The 21,192-nt window shown below is 43.5% G+C and overlaps 1 protein-coding gene across 1 annotated transcript in view; it reads left to right on the forward strand.

Moving 5' to 3' along the window:
* The first annotated feature begins 1,539 nt into the window (after positions 1–1,539).
* Positions 1,540–21,192, forward strand: part of ADAL (adenosine deaminase like) — a 52,323-nt gene continuing 32,670 nt past the window's right edge. The window contains exons 1-4 of the mRNA XM_040415767.1: positions 1,540–1,660; positions 5,506–5,636; positions 6,738–6,798; positions 11,558–11,642. Coding sequence (XP_040271701.1) covers positions 1,613–1,660; positions 5,506–5,636; positions 6,738–6,798; positions 11,558–11,642 — 325 coding nt within the window. The 5' untranslated portion in view covers positions 1,540–1,612. The remainder of the gene's footprint in view (positions 1,661–5,505; positions 5,637–6,737; positions 6,799–11,557; positions 11,643–21,192) is intronic.

Below are 21,192 nucleotides of genomic sequence, written 5' to 3' on the forward strand. Positions count from 1 at the left end.
AGAATGCATGAGGACTAAACGGAAACATTTTTTTCCGGTATTAAGATTCTCTGCCGGATCTCAATACCAGCAAACAACAACGCAAGTAGTTTGCTTGCTTGTCGGTTTCATAGATCTTCTTTTCAACTGCAATGGTTATGTCATGAGAAGGGGGTGGGGAAGGGGGCACAACTGACTCCACCAACACCTCTGTCCTTGCCTACTTGCACTTACCCGTCCTAGGTAACGGAGAGCAACTGGGCGGCGGTCCCTAACCGGAGTAAGTGCGGGAGAGACGAACACAAGGCAGTCAAACAAGCAAAGTCAAAACCAGGAGGTCAAAGCGGTACAAGGGAGCAAGCGAAAGCCAAGTCAGAACACTAACCAGGAGAAGCGACTAGACACAGGGAGCAAGCGAGGACAAGTCAATAGCCAATACAAGGAGATGCAACTGGACACAAGGAGCAGGCGAGGGCAAAGATGAAAAACGAGCCAAGATTCAAATATCACTGAGGAGGATACACCGAGTGTAGGACCTTAATCACAGGCACCTGTGGCCAGCCGGCTGCCTGTTAAATAGAGGGGAGAAGGAGTCATGTGACATGGCCAGCGTCACACGACTCGTTCCCCTGCGGGCAGCTTGGTGCTCAGACTCCTCACTGTTACCATGGGAGCGGAGGACGCCGGCCACGCTAAGGGTCCTCCCCGCCCCCCGTTGCTCTGGAGATGAGGACGCAGTGCACATGCTCGCTCCGATCTCACCGCAGGGCGCCGGTGGCACTGAGGGAGAGTGCGAAGTAGTCAGCAGTACACCCCCTGTGTAAACAGCGCATGAGCTGTCGACACTGTGCCTATCGAACGATTGTACTAAGGACCCATGCCGGTTTCATGTGCCCCTGTAAAGGTCCTTTTAAATGAGACCCTCAGAGAATTCAGGACAGAGGCTGCTTTTGTCCGATGCCATAAACCTCACTGTATTTTCCTGCATGAAGGCCTCCTGTGTGAACTGTGTCACTATGGGGGCATTTGCGGGTGATGCTATATCGGGGCACAGTGACATTTTTGTGGGCACTTGTGGCACTTCAGCTATGGTTTCAGTGTCACTGCGGCTCTTACTGACAGGGCATAGTGACCAGGTAGAGTCTATTATTTGTGGCTGGCAGTTTACAAAGGGCATTTTGGTTGCCACTGTTTAGGGTGCAAAATGGTGGCACTGTGGCTGCCCCTTGTAAGGAGGTACCTTGGGGTGGGCGTTATTCAGATGAGGGTACTGTGGTGGTACTTCCCACAATCCTAAAAAGAAAGATGGTAATTTTATTTAAGCAATGTTGCAGTGATTAAAAAGAGGTTCTGCAGCAGCCGAGATGTGTATTATATGGAAGAACGTCCTCCCTGCTCTAAAGGATTACAGTCGCCTCAGGTGTATGTGATGAGTAGTCACTATGGTGGCACATACGACCCTGTCTGCGGGCACACAGCACCCCCTGCCGAGACGCTGAGGGGGAGGGGGACGAGACTCCGCCGCCCAGAAGGAGGAGGTCGGGCTCCGGGGCCAATGAGCGGCGCTCTTGTATGCGGCGTATAAGGAGGAAGCCGGGGTCCTGCTCACTAATCACCACCTGACGGGGGCGCGATGTCTGGAGAGGGGGCCCAAGACTTCTACACACAGCTGCCCAAAGTGGTGAGAGCTAGCCCGCCGCCTGCCTGGATACCAGCCTATAGCATGGATAATAGCTATGCTGATGTACTGTGCCAGGCATTGCTGGCACATAGGGGGGCAATGCTGCGTGTACTTGTCCTCCAGGTACTCTCCGGTGCTGATGTACTGTGCCAGGCATTGCTGGCACATAGGGGGTAATGCTGCGTGTACTTGTCCTCCAGGTACTCTCCAGTGCTGATGTACTGTGCCAGGCATTGCTGGCACATAGGGGGGCAATGCTGCGTGTACTTGTCCTCCAGGTACTCTCCAGTGCTGATGTACTGTGCCAGGCATTGCTGGCACATAGGGGGGCAATGCTGCGTGTACTTGTCCTCCAGGTACTCTCCAGTGCTGATGTACTGTGCCAGGCATTGCTGGCACATAGGGGGGCAATGCTGCGTGTACTTGTCCTCCAGGTACTCTCCAGTGCTGATGTACTGTGCCAGGCATTGCTGGCACATAGGGGGGCAATGCTGCCTGTACTTGTCCTCCAGGTACTCTCCAGTGCTGATGTACTGTGCCAGGCATTGCTGGCACATAGGGGGGCAATGCTGCGTGTACTTGTCCTCCAGGTACTCTCCAGTGCTGATGTACTGTGCCAGGCATTGCTGGCACATAGGGGGCAATGCTGCGTGTACTTGTCCTCCAGGTACTCTCCAGTGCTAATGTACTGTGCCAGGCATTGCCCTGATCTGTAGCTACTAAGAATAGCCAGAAGGTTAATTGGATGCTACCATCTGACCATAGAAAAGAAGATTTGCTTCTGATCCAACCAGTGGTCCAGGATTTGAGGATGATTTTTGGATTATGATTATCAGCAGTTTATACTCTTGGGATTCTCGGGCATTACCCCAATATTATTAAAGATAGTGGGGGCTTCATACCTGCTGATAAGCTGTAACATAGGAGTTAATAGTGATGGCGGTGATGAGATATTTCATAAAAATTGTTCTGCAGTCCTAGTGATGTTAGTTTATGATATTAAAGGGGTTGTCTCACGTCAGCAATAGCATTTATTATCTAGATAAATTTAAAGGGAATTGCGCTGGAGCTGTTTAGGCAAAACAGTTAACAGTCAAAGAAAGTGACCCAGCATTTGGTAAGGGGATCTGTCACTAGTTTATGTTGCCCTTAGTAAAGACACGATAAACTGGTGACGGATTCCCTTTAATACAAGGCACTTACTAATGTATTGTTATTATCCATATTGCTTCCTTTGCTGGCTGGACTAATTTTTTCCATCACATTATACACTGCTCGTTTCCATGTTTCTGACCACCCTGCAATCTATCAGTGGTGGTCGGGCTTGCACAGTATAGGAAGATGCACCAGCCTATGTGCGCTCCCAGGTTCCCGGCCACCAGAGAGACCGGCACTTTTTCCTATAGTGTGCAAGCACGACCACCACTGCTGGAATACAGGGTGGTCATAACCCCTCCACCCACCCAGTGTATAACGTGATGGAAAAATGAATCCAGCCAGCTAAGGAGGCAATATGGACAATCACAATACATTAGTAAGTGTCTTGTACTAACTTTCTCTACGTGATAAATGCCATTTTCTGAAGTGACACAACCTATTTAAACAATATGTGTATTGCACTGCAGAATCCTTTCAGATAGACGGTGGAGACATCAGGCATATCAGTAACCCGTTTCACACCATGTCACCATGTTATTTCCTATCAGGGGTCTGTAATTGCGATCACTAAACAATCCACTGCACTGCCGGAGGATGTGCTCACATGATGGCTCTACCAGTCCGTGCGCCTGGATTGAAATCTACTCCAGCCCCTGACTGGAGTAGATTTTAAAGGGGTTCTCCAGGCTTTAAATATTGATGAGCTAACCTGATCAGATCGGCAGGTGTCCGACACCCCACGATCAGCTGAATGAAGGGAAGGTGCGCGCGTGCTGTCTCCCTGCTGCGGTGTCTATGACAAGCAGGAAGAGAGAGGGTGTCGGCATGTGCGCACTGCGCGCACCTTCCCTTCATAAAGCTGATCGGCAGGGGTGTCGGACCTCCACTTATCTGGTATAAATGACGTATTCTGAGGATTGGTCATCAATAATAAAAGCCTGGACAACCCCTTTGTCATATACGCCAGGAAACCACCCCAAATTTAGGCGCACAGACATTTCAAAAGTCACCAAACAGGGCTGTGAGACTTTTTCATGCCAAACACCGTTGTAGGGAGTCTTGATTTTTCCCTATAGTAAATCGTACCCTGTGGCGGTGCAGTTTGTGCTAGTTATCCTAAGGGTCCTTTTACACGTATAGCTGATCTGGCAGACTATGGGGAATGAAGCAGTGTGTTATCTGTTAACAACATAGATGTGTGCATATGTCCTAAACCTGTCGATGACGTAGGGTACTGTGAGGTCTTCACGCTCTGCCCTTGGAGATCATACGTGACCTAAACTCTCAGTACAGATGGTCTGCAGATAACATGAATGTTCTCTCTGATACGGAGGCCGGCCACATAGGTTGGTTCGAAATAAGCCTCCACACAGGCAGTATATATTGATGACCTATCCTCAGGGGTCCGACACCCGGCAATCCCCACAATCGAGACCCCCCCACTGTTCAGATATTGATGACTGCCTGCCTAAACAATTGGTTAATAATCTAAAAGAATATATCACTATAATTTATTATTTTTGACATTGCATTTTGTATTGCAGGCTCTAAACAGCCATATCAGGGCAGCTACTTGGCTCGGCTTCTGACAGATCTGACCTCCACTGTCAGCAGGGTCAACCCTGTTAAACCAAACATACAGTCTGATAGAGTTGATCCTGCTAATTAAACCAATAACTATCACCTCAAATCTGTAGGTCGGTTGTAGAGATATATTAGCTTTAAGTAATATGCTAATTAGGGCTTCAGTGCACCAAGGGGCAGGCCCTAGCCCCTCGTTGCGCCACAGCTCCTCCAATTTTCCCACTGAGCCACGCCCAATTCCCTTGGCTTACAGGGCCAGGCATCTTCATTGTGTCCTTGCTTGGTCCTGTCATCCTGTGCATGTCTTTAATCAGCACGTGCACAGTACATCTCAGCAGCGGGGAAACCCAAAGTAGAATACTGCACCTCCGCCAGTTACAGAATCTGACGCATACATGGCATTACAGCGCCAGACAAGTGTCTGTGTCAAGGGAAGGAGGGCATGGCTAGTGGAGGAACAGTTTAATCAGCAGGAGAAACCCTACCAGACTGTATGCCTGGTTTAGTAGAGTTGATCCTGCTGACAGGCCCTGTTTAGAGAGTCCAAATGGTATTATTGGAGATGTAGATAGGGGGGTTTGACTGGAGTGGTGGTGCTCAAGCATAGCCACCACTCCAGTCAGTTCTGTGAAAGTGCCCGAGATATCCAGTACTGGGTAGTCCCATGCGTGGTGAATGGAGCCATGGTCACATCTGTGCACCAGTACTTCATTGGTACAAAGGACTCCGGGACCCAGGAGTAAATTATAAAAGGGAAAGTATAACGATTGAAACTTGGCATTTTTGCACCCTCTATTATTTTGGCTAAAAGCACACATAAAAACTGTATTCATACCTGTGCTAATTTTCCCATCGTAATGATGGACACCTCGGTAGAACCTAATAGACCCCATTATAAGCCAAGGCAACCGGTCAGGTGCCACTGGTGTCCATTATGCATTGGGTTTGGCAGAAGGCACAGCAAATGTGAACAGGGCATAAGGCAACATGTGCGTCTACTTGTGGTCAGTGAACATGGGAGCCCTGTATGTTGGAGTACCCACCATGTGCGGAAGGATATTTCTAGAATGCGGAAAATGCAATAATTGTCTTGTCTCTTGTAGGAGCTGCATGCCCACCTGAATGGCTCAATAAGTTCTGCCACCATGAAAAAGCTCATGGCCCAAAAACCCCACCTACAAATCCAGAATGGAATGACCATGATAGAGAAAGGAGAGAAGCGGACTCTAGAAGAGTAAGATGTGACCAGTTTCTATTTTCAAGTTTGATGAACATTGGCACATAGGTTGTGGGGATGACTCCTTGCACTGTACAAGTCAGGTGTCATGATGGAGCCCTTTTAAAAGAAATTGTCACGTGACAAGCAAATGTCATTTACTGCCATCGATGTCTATGTATGATGCTATATTCTGTAGCTGGACTGCTACCCAAAAGGGCATAATAGGACAGCTGTATGGGCAGTCCATCTTCTATCCACATATTGCCCTCTTGACGTGCTGCTTTACCCTTCTGCCCGGCTCTGATTTACAGTGCATACAACATAGTTGCCAACTGTCTCGAATTTGCAAGGATTGTCCCTGATTTTCAAGAACAGTCCCGGCAAATTTGGTCTGTCCTGGGATGAAAATGGGTGGAACCAATGCCAACCATGCCTATAAGTAGGCGTTCCTTATTTGGACGTAGATACCCTAATGTACCAACTAATATGTTGGTATGTATGATACGCTTCTTCATTGTTAACCTCGGCCTTTCTACCTGCACAGTCAGTGTAGAGTGAATTGCGTCAGGGTGCTAAAGCTGCAATAGACTGAATTGCTGCTACTAAGTAGAGGGCGTGCCAGGAGATGGGTCGAGGTAGACATTTAGGGAGGCTGCAGTGCTTGCACTGGTATCGCAGCCCCTTCACACAGCTGATCAGCAGGTATGTCTAGGAAAATGAAAGACACCATGATGGAAATCCAATGGACCTCATTACAATCAATTAGGTCCATTAGGAGCCACTGGCGTCCATCATGTGACAGACCTGTCATTGCCATCAAAATGACAGAGCAGAACAATGGAAATGAACAACACCGATGAACCTAGCCTTGTGTGGAGGGCATTCTAAGCCCCTTTACTTGATGGTACAGTATATGTCCCTGACACCTCAGCTCATATTCCTCTTCTCCATATCATAGTGGAATCTAGGGATAGGCTACATTTTTTCCAAGGATGCCGTTTCTTTGGTAATTATTCCGTTCTGCATTATTGCATCCTTAGGTGTTATTGTATTTAATACAATTTGTTACTGCAAGTGACGACCTTTCTTCTGCCTTTCATCTCCTGTTATATCCAGATGTTTTCAGATGTTCCGAATAATTCACCAGATCACAGATAGAGCTGAAGATATATTACTGGTAAGTTTCTTCCGTCATTAAGAGGTGACATAACCAAAACTGTGCATTAAAAGGAGTCTGTCACCAGCTAATTTACTGTTAAAACAGACCTAATGCCTTGTAGGGCCAGCGGTATATTTTATTGCACCTTATGGGCAACGGTCTACATTGGCATATGTTGGAGCCTTCCATCAGAGGTGCAAGTTAGAAAATCCCAAAGTGCACTGAGCCTTAAAGGGAACCTGTCACAGGGATTTTGGGTATAGAGCTGAGGACATGGGTTTCTAGATGGCCGCTAGCACATCCGCAATACCCAGTCCCCATAGCTCTGTGTGCTTTTATTGTGTAAAAAAACCGATTTGATACATATGCAAATTAACCTGAGAGGATTCCTGTACGTGAGATGAGTCAGGGACAGGACTCATCTCAGGTTAATTTGCATATGTATCAAATCGTTTTTTTTACACATTAACCACTTCCCGCCACGCTAACGCCGAAAGGCGTCATTGCGGCGGCTCTCCCAGGTCACACTAACGCCGATTGGCGTCATCTCGCGTGAGCCGAGATTTCCTGTGAACGCGCGCACACAGGCACGCGCGTTCACAGGATCGGAAGGTAAGCGAGCGGATCTCCAGCCTGCCAGCGGCGATCGTTCGCTGGCAGGCTGGAGATGCGATTTTTTTAACCCCTAACAGGTATATTAGACGCTGTTTTGATAACAGCGTCTAATATACCTGGTCCTCTGGTGGTCCCCTTTGCTTGGATCGACCACCAGAGGACACAGGCAGCTCAGTAATAAGTAGCACCAAACACCACTACACTACACCTTCCCCCCTGTCACTTATTAACCCCTTATTAACCCCTGATCACCCCATATAGACTCCCTGATCACCACCTGTCATTGATCACCCCCCTGTCATTGATCACCCCCTTGTAAGGCTCCATTCAGACGTCCGTATGATTTTTACGGATCCACTGATACATGGATCGGATCCGCAAAACACATACGGACGTCTGAATGGAGCCTTACAGGGGGGTGATCAATGACGGGGATGATCACCCCATATAGACTCCCTGATCACCCCCCTGTCATTGATCACCCCCCTGTAAGGCTCCATTCAGACGTCCGTATGATTTTTACGGATCCACTGATACATAGATCGGATCCGCAAAACACATACGGACGTCTGAATGGAGCCTTACAGGGGGGTGATCACCCCATATAGACTCCCTGATCACCCCCCTGTCATTGATCACCCCCCTGTAAGGCTCCATTCAGACGTCCGTATGATTTTTACGGATCCACTGATACATGGATCGGATCCGCAAAACACATACGGACGTCTGAATGGAGCCTTACAGGGGGGTGATCAATGACGGGGTGATCACCCCATATAGACTCCCTGATCACCCCCCTGTCATTTATCACCCCCCTGTCATTGATCACCCCCCTGTAAGGCTCCATTCAGACGTCCGTATGATTTTTACGGATCCACTGATACATGGATCGGATCCGCAAAACACATATGGACATCTGAATGGAGCCTTACAGGGGGGTGATCAATGACAGGGGGGTGATCACCCCATATAGACTCCCTGATCACCTCCCTGTCATTGATCACCCCCCTGTAAGGCTCCATTCAGATGTCCGTATGTGTTTTGCGGATCCGATCCATGTATCCGTGGATCCGTAAAAAACATACGGACGTCTGAATGGAGCCTTACAGGGGGGTGATCAATGACAGGGGGGTGATCATCCCATATAGACTCCCTGATCACCCCGCTGTCATTGATCACCCCCCTGTCATTGCTCACCCCCTGTAAGGCTCCATTCAGACATTTTTTTGGCCCAAGTTAGCGGAAATTATTATTTTTTTTTTCTTACAAAGTCTCATATTCCACTAACTCGTGTCAAAAAATAAAATCTCACATGTACTCACCATACCCCTCACGGAATCCAAATGCGTAAAATTTTTTAGAAATTTATATTCCAGACTTCTTCTCACGCTTTAGGGCCCCTAAAATGCCAGGGCAGTATAAATACCCCACATGTGACCCCATTTCGGAAAGTAGACACCCCAAGGTATTCGCTGAGGGGCATATTGAGTCCATGAAAGATTGAAATTTTTGTCCCAAGTTAGCGGAAAGGGAGACTTTGTGAGAAAAAACAAAAAAAATCAATTTCCGCTAACTTGTGGCAAAAACAAAAAATTTCTATGAACTCGCCGTGCCCCTCATTGAATACCTTGGGGTGTCTTCTTTCCAAAATGGGGTCTCATGTGGAGTATTTATACTGCCCTGGCATTTTAGGGGCCCTAAAGCGTGAGAAGAAGTCTGGGATCCAAATGTCAAAAAATGCCCTCCTAAAAGGAATGTTGGGCCCCTTTGCGCATCTAGGCTGCAAAAAAGTGTCACACATCTGGTATCGCCGTACTCGGGAGAAGTTGGGGAATGTGTTTTGGGGTGTCATTTTACATATACCCATGCTGGGTGAGAGAAATATCTCGGTCAAATGCCAACTTTGTATAAAAAAATGGGAAAAGTTGTCTTTTGCCGAGATATTTATCTCACCCAGCATGGGTATATGTAAAATGACACCCCAAAACACATTGCCCAACTTCTCCTGAGTACGGCGATACCACATGTGTGACACTTTTTTGCAGCCTAGGTGGGCAAAGGGGCCCACATTCTAAAGAGCACCTTTCGGATTTCACAGGCCATTTTTTACAGATTTTGATTTCAAACTACTTCTCACGCATTCGGGCCCCTAAAATGCCAGGGCAGTATAACTACCCCACAAGTGACCCCATTTTGGAAAGAAGACACCTTCAGGTATTTCGTGATGGGCATAGTGAGTTCATGGAAGTTTTTATTTTTTGTCACAAGTTAGTGGAATATGAGACTTTGTAAGAAAAAAAAAATCAAAAACAATTATCATTTTCCGCTAACTTGTGACAAAAAATAAAAAGTTCTATGAACTCACTATGCCCATCAGCGAATACCTTAGGGTGTCTACTTTCCGAAATGGGGTCATTTGTGGGGCGTTTGTACTGTCTGGGCATTGTAGAACCTCAGGAAACATGACAGGTGCTCAGAAAGTCAGAGCTGCTTCAAAAAGCGGAAATTCACATTTTTGTACCATAGTTTGTAAACGCTATAACTTTTACCCAAACCATTTTTTTTTTACCCAAACATTTTTTTTTTATCAAAGACATGTAGAACAATAAATTTTGAGAAAAATGTATATATGGATGTCGTTTTTTTTGCAAAATTTTACAACTGAAAGTGAAAAATGTCATTTTTTTGCAAACAAATCGGTAAATTTCGATTAATAACAAAAAAAGTAAAAATGTCAGCAGCAATGAAATACCACCAAATGAAAGCTCTATTAGTGAGAAGAAAAGGAGGTAAAATTCATTTGGGTGGTAAGTTGCATGACCGAGCAATAAACCGCTAAAGTTGTGGAGTGCCGATTTGTAAAAAAGGGCCTGGTCACTAAGGGGGTATAAACCTGTGGTCCTTAAGTGGTTAAAAGCACACAGAGCTATAGGGACTGGGTATTGCGGATGTGCTAGCGGCCATCTAGCAACCCATGTCCTCAGCTCTATACCCAAAATCCCTGTGACAGGTTCCCTTTTAGGCTCAGTGCACTTTGGGATTTTCTAACTTGCACCTCTGATGGAAGGCTCCAACATATGCCAATGTAGACCGTTGCCCATAAGGTGCAATAAAATATACTGCATGGTACACTGATGAAAAAATGTATGCCAGTGTATAACAGCCCGACAACCAAGGCCAAAAGGAACCTCTTTTGGCTTCAGTCTGGTCAATGGAGCTCAATGGATATGTTTGACGTATACACAGGGAACTTTTATCAGGATATACTTTAAATGTAGGGCTCTGGTACAGTTTGCACAGAGGCTGGTCATACACATAAGACTAGTTCCACACCTGCAGTAAAACTATGGGGGTAATTTATTAAACAGAAATATGTCTACACTAGGCGTATTTCTGGTGCAGATTGCGGCTCAAATGTCCTTTGCGCCACAATCTGCGACTTTTTCCCGCTCACTCTGAGCGTAGTGTGGGCAGGGAAGGCCAGCCCATCCCAGTTACCATTTTCTAAGCCTGTTTCTAGGTGGACGGTGGACCCGCCGAAGTTATGTAGAGAACGGCGCCTCCACATAACTTCGGCAGATCCACCGCTAGCGCAGGGCCTTATTAAGACCGGCGTCTAAAACACTGATCTTAAATAATGTGCCCCTATGTGTCTTTCACTACCAGACCCCATTGACTGTGATGGGATTCGACCGGTCTCTGGGTTTGGACCAGACAAAAACTGGTGTTTGCACCAGTTTTTCTCTGGCCGAAACCCAACACATATGCCAGAAACTAGCCGAACCCCATTACAGTCAATGGGGTTTGGCGGTGAACAGCCCTCTTCACTTTGATTGACTTTTGGAGAAGTCAGGGCCAGGCATGATGACGATTTCACTGCCTGGCCCTGTCAAAGTGCAGAGGGTGCAGCAGTTGCAGAGAGAGAAGAGCCTCTAGGTGTAATGGCAACGCCCCCTTTGCTCCTTGAGGCTCATTTGCATATAGTAAAACATAATTATTCTCAACAATGTGGACACATATGAGCATGGGACCAACACAGATGTCTTCAGCTGTCAAGAGCACATGTAACCGATCAGCCAGTTTTATAGGTACAAATCTGCTGACAGATGCCCTTTTAAAATGAAGATGTCCTGATTTTAACTGTACGTATTTTATGATGTAGGTTACCAAGGATGTTATTAAAGAATTTGCTGCAGATGGTGTAAAATACCTAGAGTTACGAAGCACGCCAAGAGAGTCTTCCACAGGTACAAGCATTCTTTCTGAAATCGGTCTCAGTAAGTGGTTTCTTAGGAATGGATTGAACACCTTAAAGGGAACCATCCATAACTGCTATATAGGGAGTAGGAAGACCTTTCTAAACATATCTACAGTGGCATGTAAAAGTTTGGGCATCTCTGGTCAAAATTATTGGTACTTTTAACAGTTAAGCAAGCTGAAGATGAAATTATCTCCAAATGTCATAAAGTTAACGTTTAACCACTTCAGGAAACAGTCATTTTTTGCATCTCTGACACGTGTCACTTTATGTGGTAATAACTTTGGAATGCTTTTACTTATCCAAGCCGTGAGATTTTGTAAGGACAAATTCAGGTTTAAAGTCACTTTGTGGGGCTTATGTAGTAGAAACCACCCAGTTATTCAAAATTGATTTTACAAGCATTGTTAACTCTTTACTAGTGATGAGGGAGCACCAAAGTATTCAGCCTGAACACATTGCTATATTCGTGTGCTCGATCGTGCTCGAAAGAGAAGAGGGTGTCTGTTTTACAATAAAAGGTTAGAAATTGATGGAAACCCCATCAAAATGGTTTGGAAACGGCATTAAGAGGATAGCTGGATATGTCTTGGACTCCTATTCTGTACGGCATACAATAGACAACCACACAAAAGCTGTATGCCTAAAGCCAGGTATGTGCAAGCCATCAATCTATCCATGAGACAGATAACAGGCTTAATCAGCATACCTTACAATGGCAGCCCTGTGCACTATGAGATATTCCAAACCAGCTCTCATCTGACTGAGAACCAATAAACCTCCAAGTTGTTTGGCAGCTGTTGGATGGCTTGGGTGGACCTGCGCACCTAGATCAATATCATTAGGGCGACAAAAAGTTTTCCAATTGTCCTAACATAATATTCAATAACCTTTCTATACAGTTTTGTCATGTAAAAACTCATTTGCGTAAACATGGACATATGGGAAAGACATGCAAATGAGCAGAATCTGCCTTGTTTTTCAGCTTTGTTAAGACTATGAAAACCAATAGATGGCACTATGGAGTTATGAATAGCGCCCTCTATCGGTTTTACAGTCTTATGACAAGTCTAATATTCTTGTCAGAAGACTATGAAACCAATAGGGGCGCTGTTCATAACTCAGTAGTGCCCTCTATTGGTTTCATAGTTTTCTGACAAGAATATTAGACTGATTCTTATGACAAGCTTATTAGTGTAGCCTTTTGCATGGAGAATTTGCGATTAGAATATTCGCTATCTGACACTGGGAAAGCTGGGTAATAACTTGCGATCTACACTGAGTTATTACCCAGCTTTTCCAGTGTCAGATATTATCATTGACTTACAACATAATTATTACATAATATTATTTTTTAGAATATTTATAATATAAAAAAAAAAGAATATATAGCAATATAGCGAATATCATGTAATAATTATGTAGTAAGTCAGTGATAATATCTGACACTGGAAAAGCTGGGTAATAACTCAGTGTAGATCGCGAGTTATTACCCAGTTTTTCCAGTGTCACATATTATCCTAGTGTAGATCGCAAATATTCTAATCGCGAATTTTCCATGCAAAAGGCTAAAAAGCTTGTCATAAGAATCAGTCTAATATTCTTGTCAGAAGACTATGAAATCAATAGAGGGCGCTATTGAGTTATGAACAGCGCCCTCTATTGGTTTCATAGTCTTCTGACAAGAATATTAGACTTGTCATAAGACTGTAAAACCAATAGAGGTCACTGTTCATAACTCCATAGCGCCATCTATTGGTTTTCATAGTCTTATGACAGCTGAAAAACAAGGCAGATTCTGCTCATTTGCAGATTCGGCTCATTTGCATGAGTTTTTACATGACAAAACTGTATAGAAAGGTTATTGAATATTATGTTAGGACAATTGGAAAACTTTTTGTCGCCCTAATGATATTGATCTAGGTGTGCAGGTCCACCCAAGCCATCCAACAGATGCCAAATAACTTTGAGGTTTATTGGTTCTCAGTCAGATGAGAGCTGGTTTGGAATATCTCATAGTGCACAAGGCTGCCATTGTAAGGTATGCTGACTGTTATCTGTCTCATGGATAGATAGATGGATGGCTTGTACATACCTGGCTTTTGGCATATAGCCTTTGCGTGGTTGTTTATTGTATGTTGTACTTAATAGGAGTCTAAGATGCATCCAGCTATACTCTTAATGCTGTTGCCAAACCATTTTGATGGGGCTTCCATCAATTTCTAACCTTTTTTTATGAACCAGACACCCTAATGTCTTCCAAGCAGGGGGTGCCTGGTTGTCTCCCATTGACTTCCATTGTATTAAATTGTATTCAAGCACCCAAATTATTCTGCCGTAGCGATGCTCGAGCTGAACAGGTATTTGGCCAAGCATGCTTGTTTATCACTACTCTTTACATATATGACAAGAATTGAAGGAAAATGGAGGCGAAGTTTAAAAATTTCACTTTTTTTGCAGATTTCACATTTTTCATTGGTATCATTTTGGGGCACATAGTACTTTTTGATTTTGTTATTACGCTTTTTGTAAAAGGCAAGGTGACACCAAAAATTGACACAATTTAGAATTATTTTTTTACAGCATTCATCTGACAGGGTAAACCATTTGATATTTTTATATAGCAGGTCATTATGGACGCCAGCAATACCTAATATGTCTATTTTTTATTTTTTGTTTGCAATCTTACACAACAAAAGCATTTTTTTTTTTAAATGCAGTTTTTGTTGTTGCCATTTTGCCATATTTTTCTGCCAGTCCTCCTGTGTAGGGGTCATTTTTTTGCAGGATTAGGTGACATTTTCAGTGCTGCTATTGTGGGGTACTGTTGGGAAGTCCCTTTCAGCTGCACTGTACACGCACGGCGGCTGTTGGGAAGGGGTTAAACAATATCACTGTATTATTTTTTGGTTTTGTACAATCTTACTGTGAAAAAAGGAAGGTAGTATGTTGCAAAAATACGGGAACCCGTTGAGGTCTCAGACCTTAACCCCTTAGTGACCACCCATATGCCTTTTTACGGCGGTCACTATGGGGCCTTAGGCTGGGCTGACGCTTTTTTACGACGGCCCAGTCATGATGAAGGACCCAAAATAGGTTGTCTGAAACGCGTAACTATACTACATTTCCTGTAACTGAAGGTTTTTAAACCGCTGAAATAAAGTCAGAAGACAGAATTGCAAATTTATTCTTAGTTGCCATCGAATTTTTTTTTTATAACAAGTGATCAAAAAGCGCCATTTACTCCAAAATGATACCAATGAAAAATACAAGTCGTCCCGCAAAAATCAAGCCCTCACACCACTCCATAGAAAGAAAAATAAAAAAGTTATGGGTCTTGGGACACGGCAATGCAAAAACATTTTTTTCTTTTAAAAAAAAAAAAGGGGGTTTTATTGCAAAAAAAGTAGTAAAACTGTTTGGTAGTAAACTATTTGGTATCGCTGTAATCGTAGTGACCCAGAAAATAAAGATATTATGTTTCTTATACTGAAAAATTAACACCTATACAGGTTCTTCTCAAAAGATTAGCATATTGTGATAAAGTTCATTATTTTCTGTAATGTACTGATAAACATTAGACTTTCATATATTTTAGATTCATTACACACAACTGAAGTAGTTCAAGCCTTTTCTTGTTTTAATATTGATGATTTTGGCATACAGCTCATGAAAACCCAAAATTCCTATCTCAAAAAATTAGCATATCATGAAAAGGTTCTCTAAACGAGCTATTAACCTAATCATCTGAATCAACTAATTAACTCTAAACACCTGCAAAAGATTCCTTAAGGCTTTTAAAAACTCCCAGCCTGGTTCATTACTCAAAACCGCAATCATGGGTAAGGCTGCCGACCTGACTGCTGTCCAGAAGGCCATCATTGACACCCTCAAGCAAGAGGGTAAGACACAGAAAGAAATTTCTGAACGAATAGGCTGTTCCCAGAGTGCTGTATCAAGGCACCTCAGTGGGAAGTCTGTGGGAAGGAAAAAGTGTGGCAGAAAACGCTGCACAACGAGAAGAGGTGACCGGACCCTGAGGAAGATTGTGGAGAAGGACCGATTCCAGACCTTGGGGGACCTGCGGAAGCAGTGGACTGAGTCTGGAGTAGAAACATCCAGAGCCACCGTGTACAGGCGTGTTCAGGAAATGGGCTACAGGTGCCGCATTCCCCAGGTCAAGCCACTTTTGAACCAGAAACAGCGGCAGAAGCGCCTGACCTGGGCTACAGAGAAGCAGCACTGGACTGTTGCTCAGTGGTCCAAAGTACTTTTTTCGGATGAAAGCAAATTTTGCATGTCATTCGGAAATCAAGGTGCCAGAGTCTGGAGGAAGACTGGGGAGAGGGAAATGCCAAAATGCCTGAAGTCCAGTGTCAAGTACCCACAGTCAGTGATGGTCTGGGGTGCCATGTCAGCTGCTGGTGTTGGTCCACTGTGTTTTATCAAGGGCAGGGTCAATGCAGCTAGCTATCAGGAGATTTTGGAGCACTTCCATGCTTCCATCTGCTGAAAAGCTTTATGGAGATGAAGATTTCATTTTTCAGCACGACCTGGCACCTGCTCACAGTGCCAAAACCACTGGTAAATGGTTTACTGACCATGGTATTACTGTGCTCAATTGGCCTGCCAACTCTCCTGACCTGAACCCCATAGAGAATCTGTGGGATATTGGGAAGAGAAAGTTGAGAGACGCAAGACCCAACACTCTGGATGAGCTTAAGGCCGCTTTCGAAGCATCCTGGGCCTACACCTCAGCAGTGCCACAGGCTGATTGCCTCCATGCCACTCCGCATTGAAGCAGTCATTTCTGCAAAAGGATTCCCGACCAAGTATTGAGTGCATAACTGAACTTAATTATTTGAAGGTTGACTTTTTTTGTATTAAAAACACTTTTCTTTTATTGGTCGGATGAAATATGCTAATTTTTTGAGATAGGAATTTGGGGTTTTCATGAGCTGTATGCCAAAATCATCAATATTAAAACAAGAAAAGGCTTGAACTACTTCAGTTGTGTTTAATGAATCTAAAATATATGAAAGTCTAATGTTTATCAGTACATTACAGAAAATAATGAACTTTATCACAATATGCTAATTTTTTTAGAAGAACTTGTATATCTCATAAAGGAAACAGGTTCTTGGCAATGACCAAAGACAATTACCTTTCCCAACTGGTTCAGGGCCCAACTAGAGGGACGTCCATACTAGACTTAGTATTAGGCCTCATGCACACGACCGTTGTTTGTCTCCGCGTCCGTTCCGCCGATTTTAGCGTTTCAGATGCGGACCCATTCATTTCTATGGAGCCGTTGAAAATGCGGATAGTGCACCGTTTGCCATCTGCGTCCGTAATCCGTGGTTCCAGTCCGTCAAAAAAATATAACCTGTCCTATTCTTGTCCGCGGAAAACGGTTCACGGACCCATTTAAGTCAATGAGACCGCTAAAAAACGCGGAGGCACACAAGATTGTCATCCGCGTTTCCGCGTCCGTTTTATTCCTATCATTTGCATGGCAAACCTGTCTTAGACTTTTTTTTTAAAGGAAGACACACGGAAACAAAAACGGATCACAGAACAACGGAACCCCTTTTTGCGGAACGGAACACAACAATGGTCGTGTGCATGAGGCCTTAACCAATAGACCTGACAGAACAGATGTGCAGGTTGGGGGACACCTGGGAAATAGTGACCATAAAGTAATAACCTTCCAATTGTCATTCAAAAGAGTGTTTCTTCACGGAGGAACAAAAATACCAAGCTTCAAAAAATATCCAAACTTCTAAATTTAGCCAACTAAGAGAAGCCATAGGCCTAACTAACTGGGAAAAAGTCCTCAAAAATAAAAATACAGCCACAAAATGGGATATTTTTAAAAGCATCCTAAAATCTAATTGTGAGAGGTACATACCTTATGGAAATAAAAGGTTAAGGAACAAGAAAAAACAATGTGGATAAATAGAACTGTAAAGAAAGCAATAAATGACAAAAAGAAAGCATTTAAATCACTAAAACAGGAGGGTAGCGAGGAAGCACTGGAAAACTATAAGGAAAAAAATAGAATATGTAAAAAACAAATAAAAGCAGCCAAATTAGAGACCAAGAGATTAATTACCAAAGAGAACAAAACTAACTCTAAAATGTTCTTCAATTATATAAATGGTAAAAAGAATAAATCTGAAGGTGTCGGCCCTCTACAGAGTGATGAGGGGGGAGTTACAGAGAGCAATGAGGAAAAAGCAAAGCTATTAACTATTTTTTCTCTCCACTGTATTCACTGAAAAATATAAACTGTCAGATGAAATGCAGAATGTAAAAGTAAATTCCCCATTAAAAGTGCCCTGTCTGACCCAGGAAGAAGTACAGCGGCGTCTTAAAAAGATTAAAATAGACAAATCGCCAGGACCAGATGGCATACACCAGCGTATCCTAAGAGAATTAAGTAATGTCATAGCCAGAACCTTATTTCGGATATTTAAGGACTCTATACTGACAGGAAGTGTTCCACAGGATTGGCGCATAGCAAATGTGGTGGCAATATTCAAAAAGGGTCCAAAAACAGAGCCTGGAAACTATAGGCCGGTAAGTTTAACATCTGTAGTGGGTAAACTGTTTGAAGGTTTTCTAAGAGAAGCTATCTTGGAGTACCTCAATGAAAATAAGAAAATAACGCCATATCAGCATGGCTTCATGAGGGATCGGTCATGTCAAACTAATTTAATCAGTTTCTATGAGGAGATAACTTCAAGACTTGACAGCGGCGAATCAATGGATGTCGTATATTAGGATTTCTCCAAAGCATTTGACACTGTACCGGATGAAAGGTTAGTATATAAAATGAAAATGCTTGGACTGGGAGAAAATGTCTGTATGGGGGTAAGTAACTGGCTCAGTGATAGAAAACAGAGGGTGGTTATTAATGTCACTATTGGAGTACCTCAGGGGTCAGTATTGGGCCCTATTCTTTTTAATATATTTATTTATTAATGATCTTGTAGAAGGCTTGCACAGTAAAATATAAATTTTTGCTGATGACACTAAACTGTGTAAAGTAATTAACACGGAAAAGGACAGTATACTGCTACAGAGGGATCTGGATAGATTGGAGGCTTGGGCAGAGAAGTGGCAGATGATGTTTAACACTGACAAATGTAAGGTTATGCACATGGGAAGGAATAATGCAAGTCACCTGTACATACTAAATGGTAAAACACTGTGTAACACTGACATGGAAAAGGACCTAGGGAATTTATTGAACAGCAAACTAAGCTGTAGAAACAAGTATCAGGCAGCTGCTGCCAAGGCCAATAAGATAATGGGTTGCATCAAAAGGTGCATAGATGCCCGTGATGAGAACATAGTCCTGCCACTTTACAAATCACTAGTCTGTGACTGTGACAAGGGGACATCCTATGCGTCTGGAGGAAAGAAGGTTTGTACACAAACATAGAAGAGGATTCTTTACGGTAAGAGCAGTGAGACTATGGAACTCTCTGCCTGAGGAGGTGGTGATGGTGAGTTCACTAAAAGAGTTCAAGAGGGGCCTGGATGTATTTCTGGAGTGTAATATTATTACAGGCTATAGCTACTAGAGAGGGGTCGTTGATCCAGGGAGTTATTCTGATTGGAGTCAGGAAGGAATTTCCCCCCCTTAAGTGGGGGAAATTGGCTTCTACCTCACAGTTTCTTTTTTTTTTTTTCCTTCCTCTGGATCAACTTGCAGGATAACAGGCCGAACTGGATTTACAAATGTCTTTTTTCGGTCTTATAAACTATGTTACTATGTTACAAAGGGTCTTGTCTAAGGCTACAACACAACAGATATCATTGAAAATAATCAGATTATCATATGAAGTGCATAGTTCATTTACTATGCTGTATAAAATTACGGTCCAGATGAGGCCACCTAAATGTTGGGATCGGTTTAAAGCTTTTCCTGTTGAGCCCCTAAGGCTATCCCTGCCTAAAAGCAAAGCACCTGCCCTGAAAAGGGGCAACCCCACTTATCGGTGGCTAGGCCCTTATACTGTTACCTAAAAGACTCTAATAGTTCTCCAGTGCCGTAGTGAAATGTACTTCCGACGCGGGGGGAGGAGCCTGACTGCTCAGCAAGGCGGACGCCTGTGTGTGAGCTCCTCTCTTCACAGACCTACAGACCTGTTTATTTTGCAGCTATAATGGCCACAGAATGGTCAAAATTGGCAGACAAGACCCTTTGTAACATAGTAACATAGTTTATAAGGCCGAAAAAAGACATTTATAAATCCAGTTCGGCCTGTTATCCTGCAAGTTGATCCAGAGGAAGGCAAAAAAAAAAAAGAAACTGTGAGGTAGAAGCCAATTTCCCCCACTTAAGGGGGGAAAAATTCCTTCCCGACTCCAATCAGAATAACTCCCTGGATCAACGACCCCTCTCTAGTAGCTATAGCCTGTAATAATATTACACTCCAGAAATACATCCAGGCCCCTCTTGAACTCTTTTAGTGAACTCACCATCACCACCTCCTCAGGCAGAGAGTTCCATAGTCTCACTGCTCTTACCTTAAAGAATCCTGATCTGAGTGTGTACCATTAATAACCACCCTCACTGAGCCAGTTACTTACCCGCATACAGACATTTTTTTTTTCCCAGTCCAAGCATTCTAATTTTATATACTAACCTTTTTTGTGGTACACTGTCAAATGCTTTGGAGAAGTCCAGATATACGACATTCATTGATTCACCACGGTCCAGTCTTGAACTTACCTCCTCATAGAAACTGATAAAATTAGTTTGATGTGACCGACCCCTCATGAAGCCATGCTGATATGGCGTTATTTGCTTATTTTTATTGATATACTTAAAGATAGCATCTCTTAGGAAACCTTCAAACAGTTTACCCATGACAGATGTTAAACTTACCGGCCTATAGTTTCCAGGCTCTGTTTTTGGACCCTTTTTGAATATTGGCACCACATTTGCCATGCGCCAATCCTGTGGAACATTCCCTGTCAGTATAGAGTCCTTAAATATCTGAAATAAGGTTCTGGCTATGACATTACTTAATTCTCTTATGATACGCTGGTGTATAACATCTGGTACCGGCAATTTGTCTATTTTAATCTTTTTAAGACAGAGCCAGACAGAGCACCTTTTATGGGGAATTTACTTTTACATTCTGCATTATATCTGACAGTTTATTTTTCTCAGTAAAACCAGTGAAGAAAAAAATATTTACTATTTAGTAATCTGATCATTTTCAATGATATCTGTTGTTTTGTGGCCTTAGACAAGACCCTTTGTCCACAAGCTTATCAAAGCAAGTTTACTTGGGGTATCCTGTTTTAATTACATCTGCAGTTTTTGAGGTTGCTTTGGATTTATATATTTTAGAACATAAATATTAAAAGTTAAAGGGGTTTTGCCACTTCAGCAAATAGCATTTAATATGCAGAGAAAGTTTTCATGGTTACGACCACCCTGCAGTCCAGCAGCATGGCTGTGCTTGTACACTATAGAAAAAAGTACCAGCCAACGTGAGCTCCCACGGTCCCGGCGA

Source organism: Bufo bufo, chromosome 1 (genome assembly GCF_905171765.1).
Source record: "Bufo bufo chromosome 1, aBufBuf1.1, whole genome shotgun sequence".
In the NCBI taxonomy this organism is placed as follows: domain Eukaryota; kingdom Metazoa; phylum Chordata; class Amphibia; order Anura; family Bufonidae; genus Bufo; species Bufo bufo.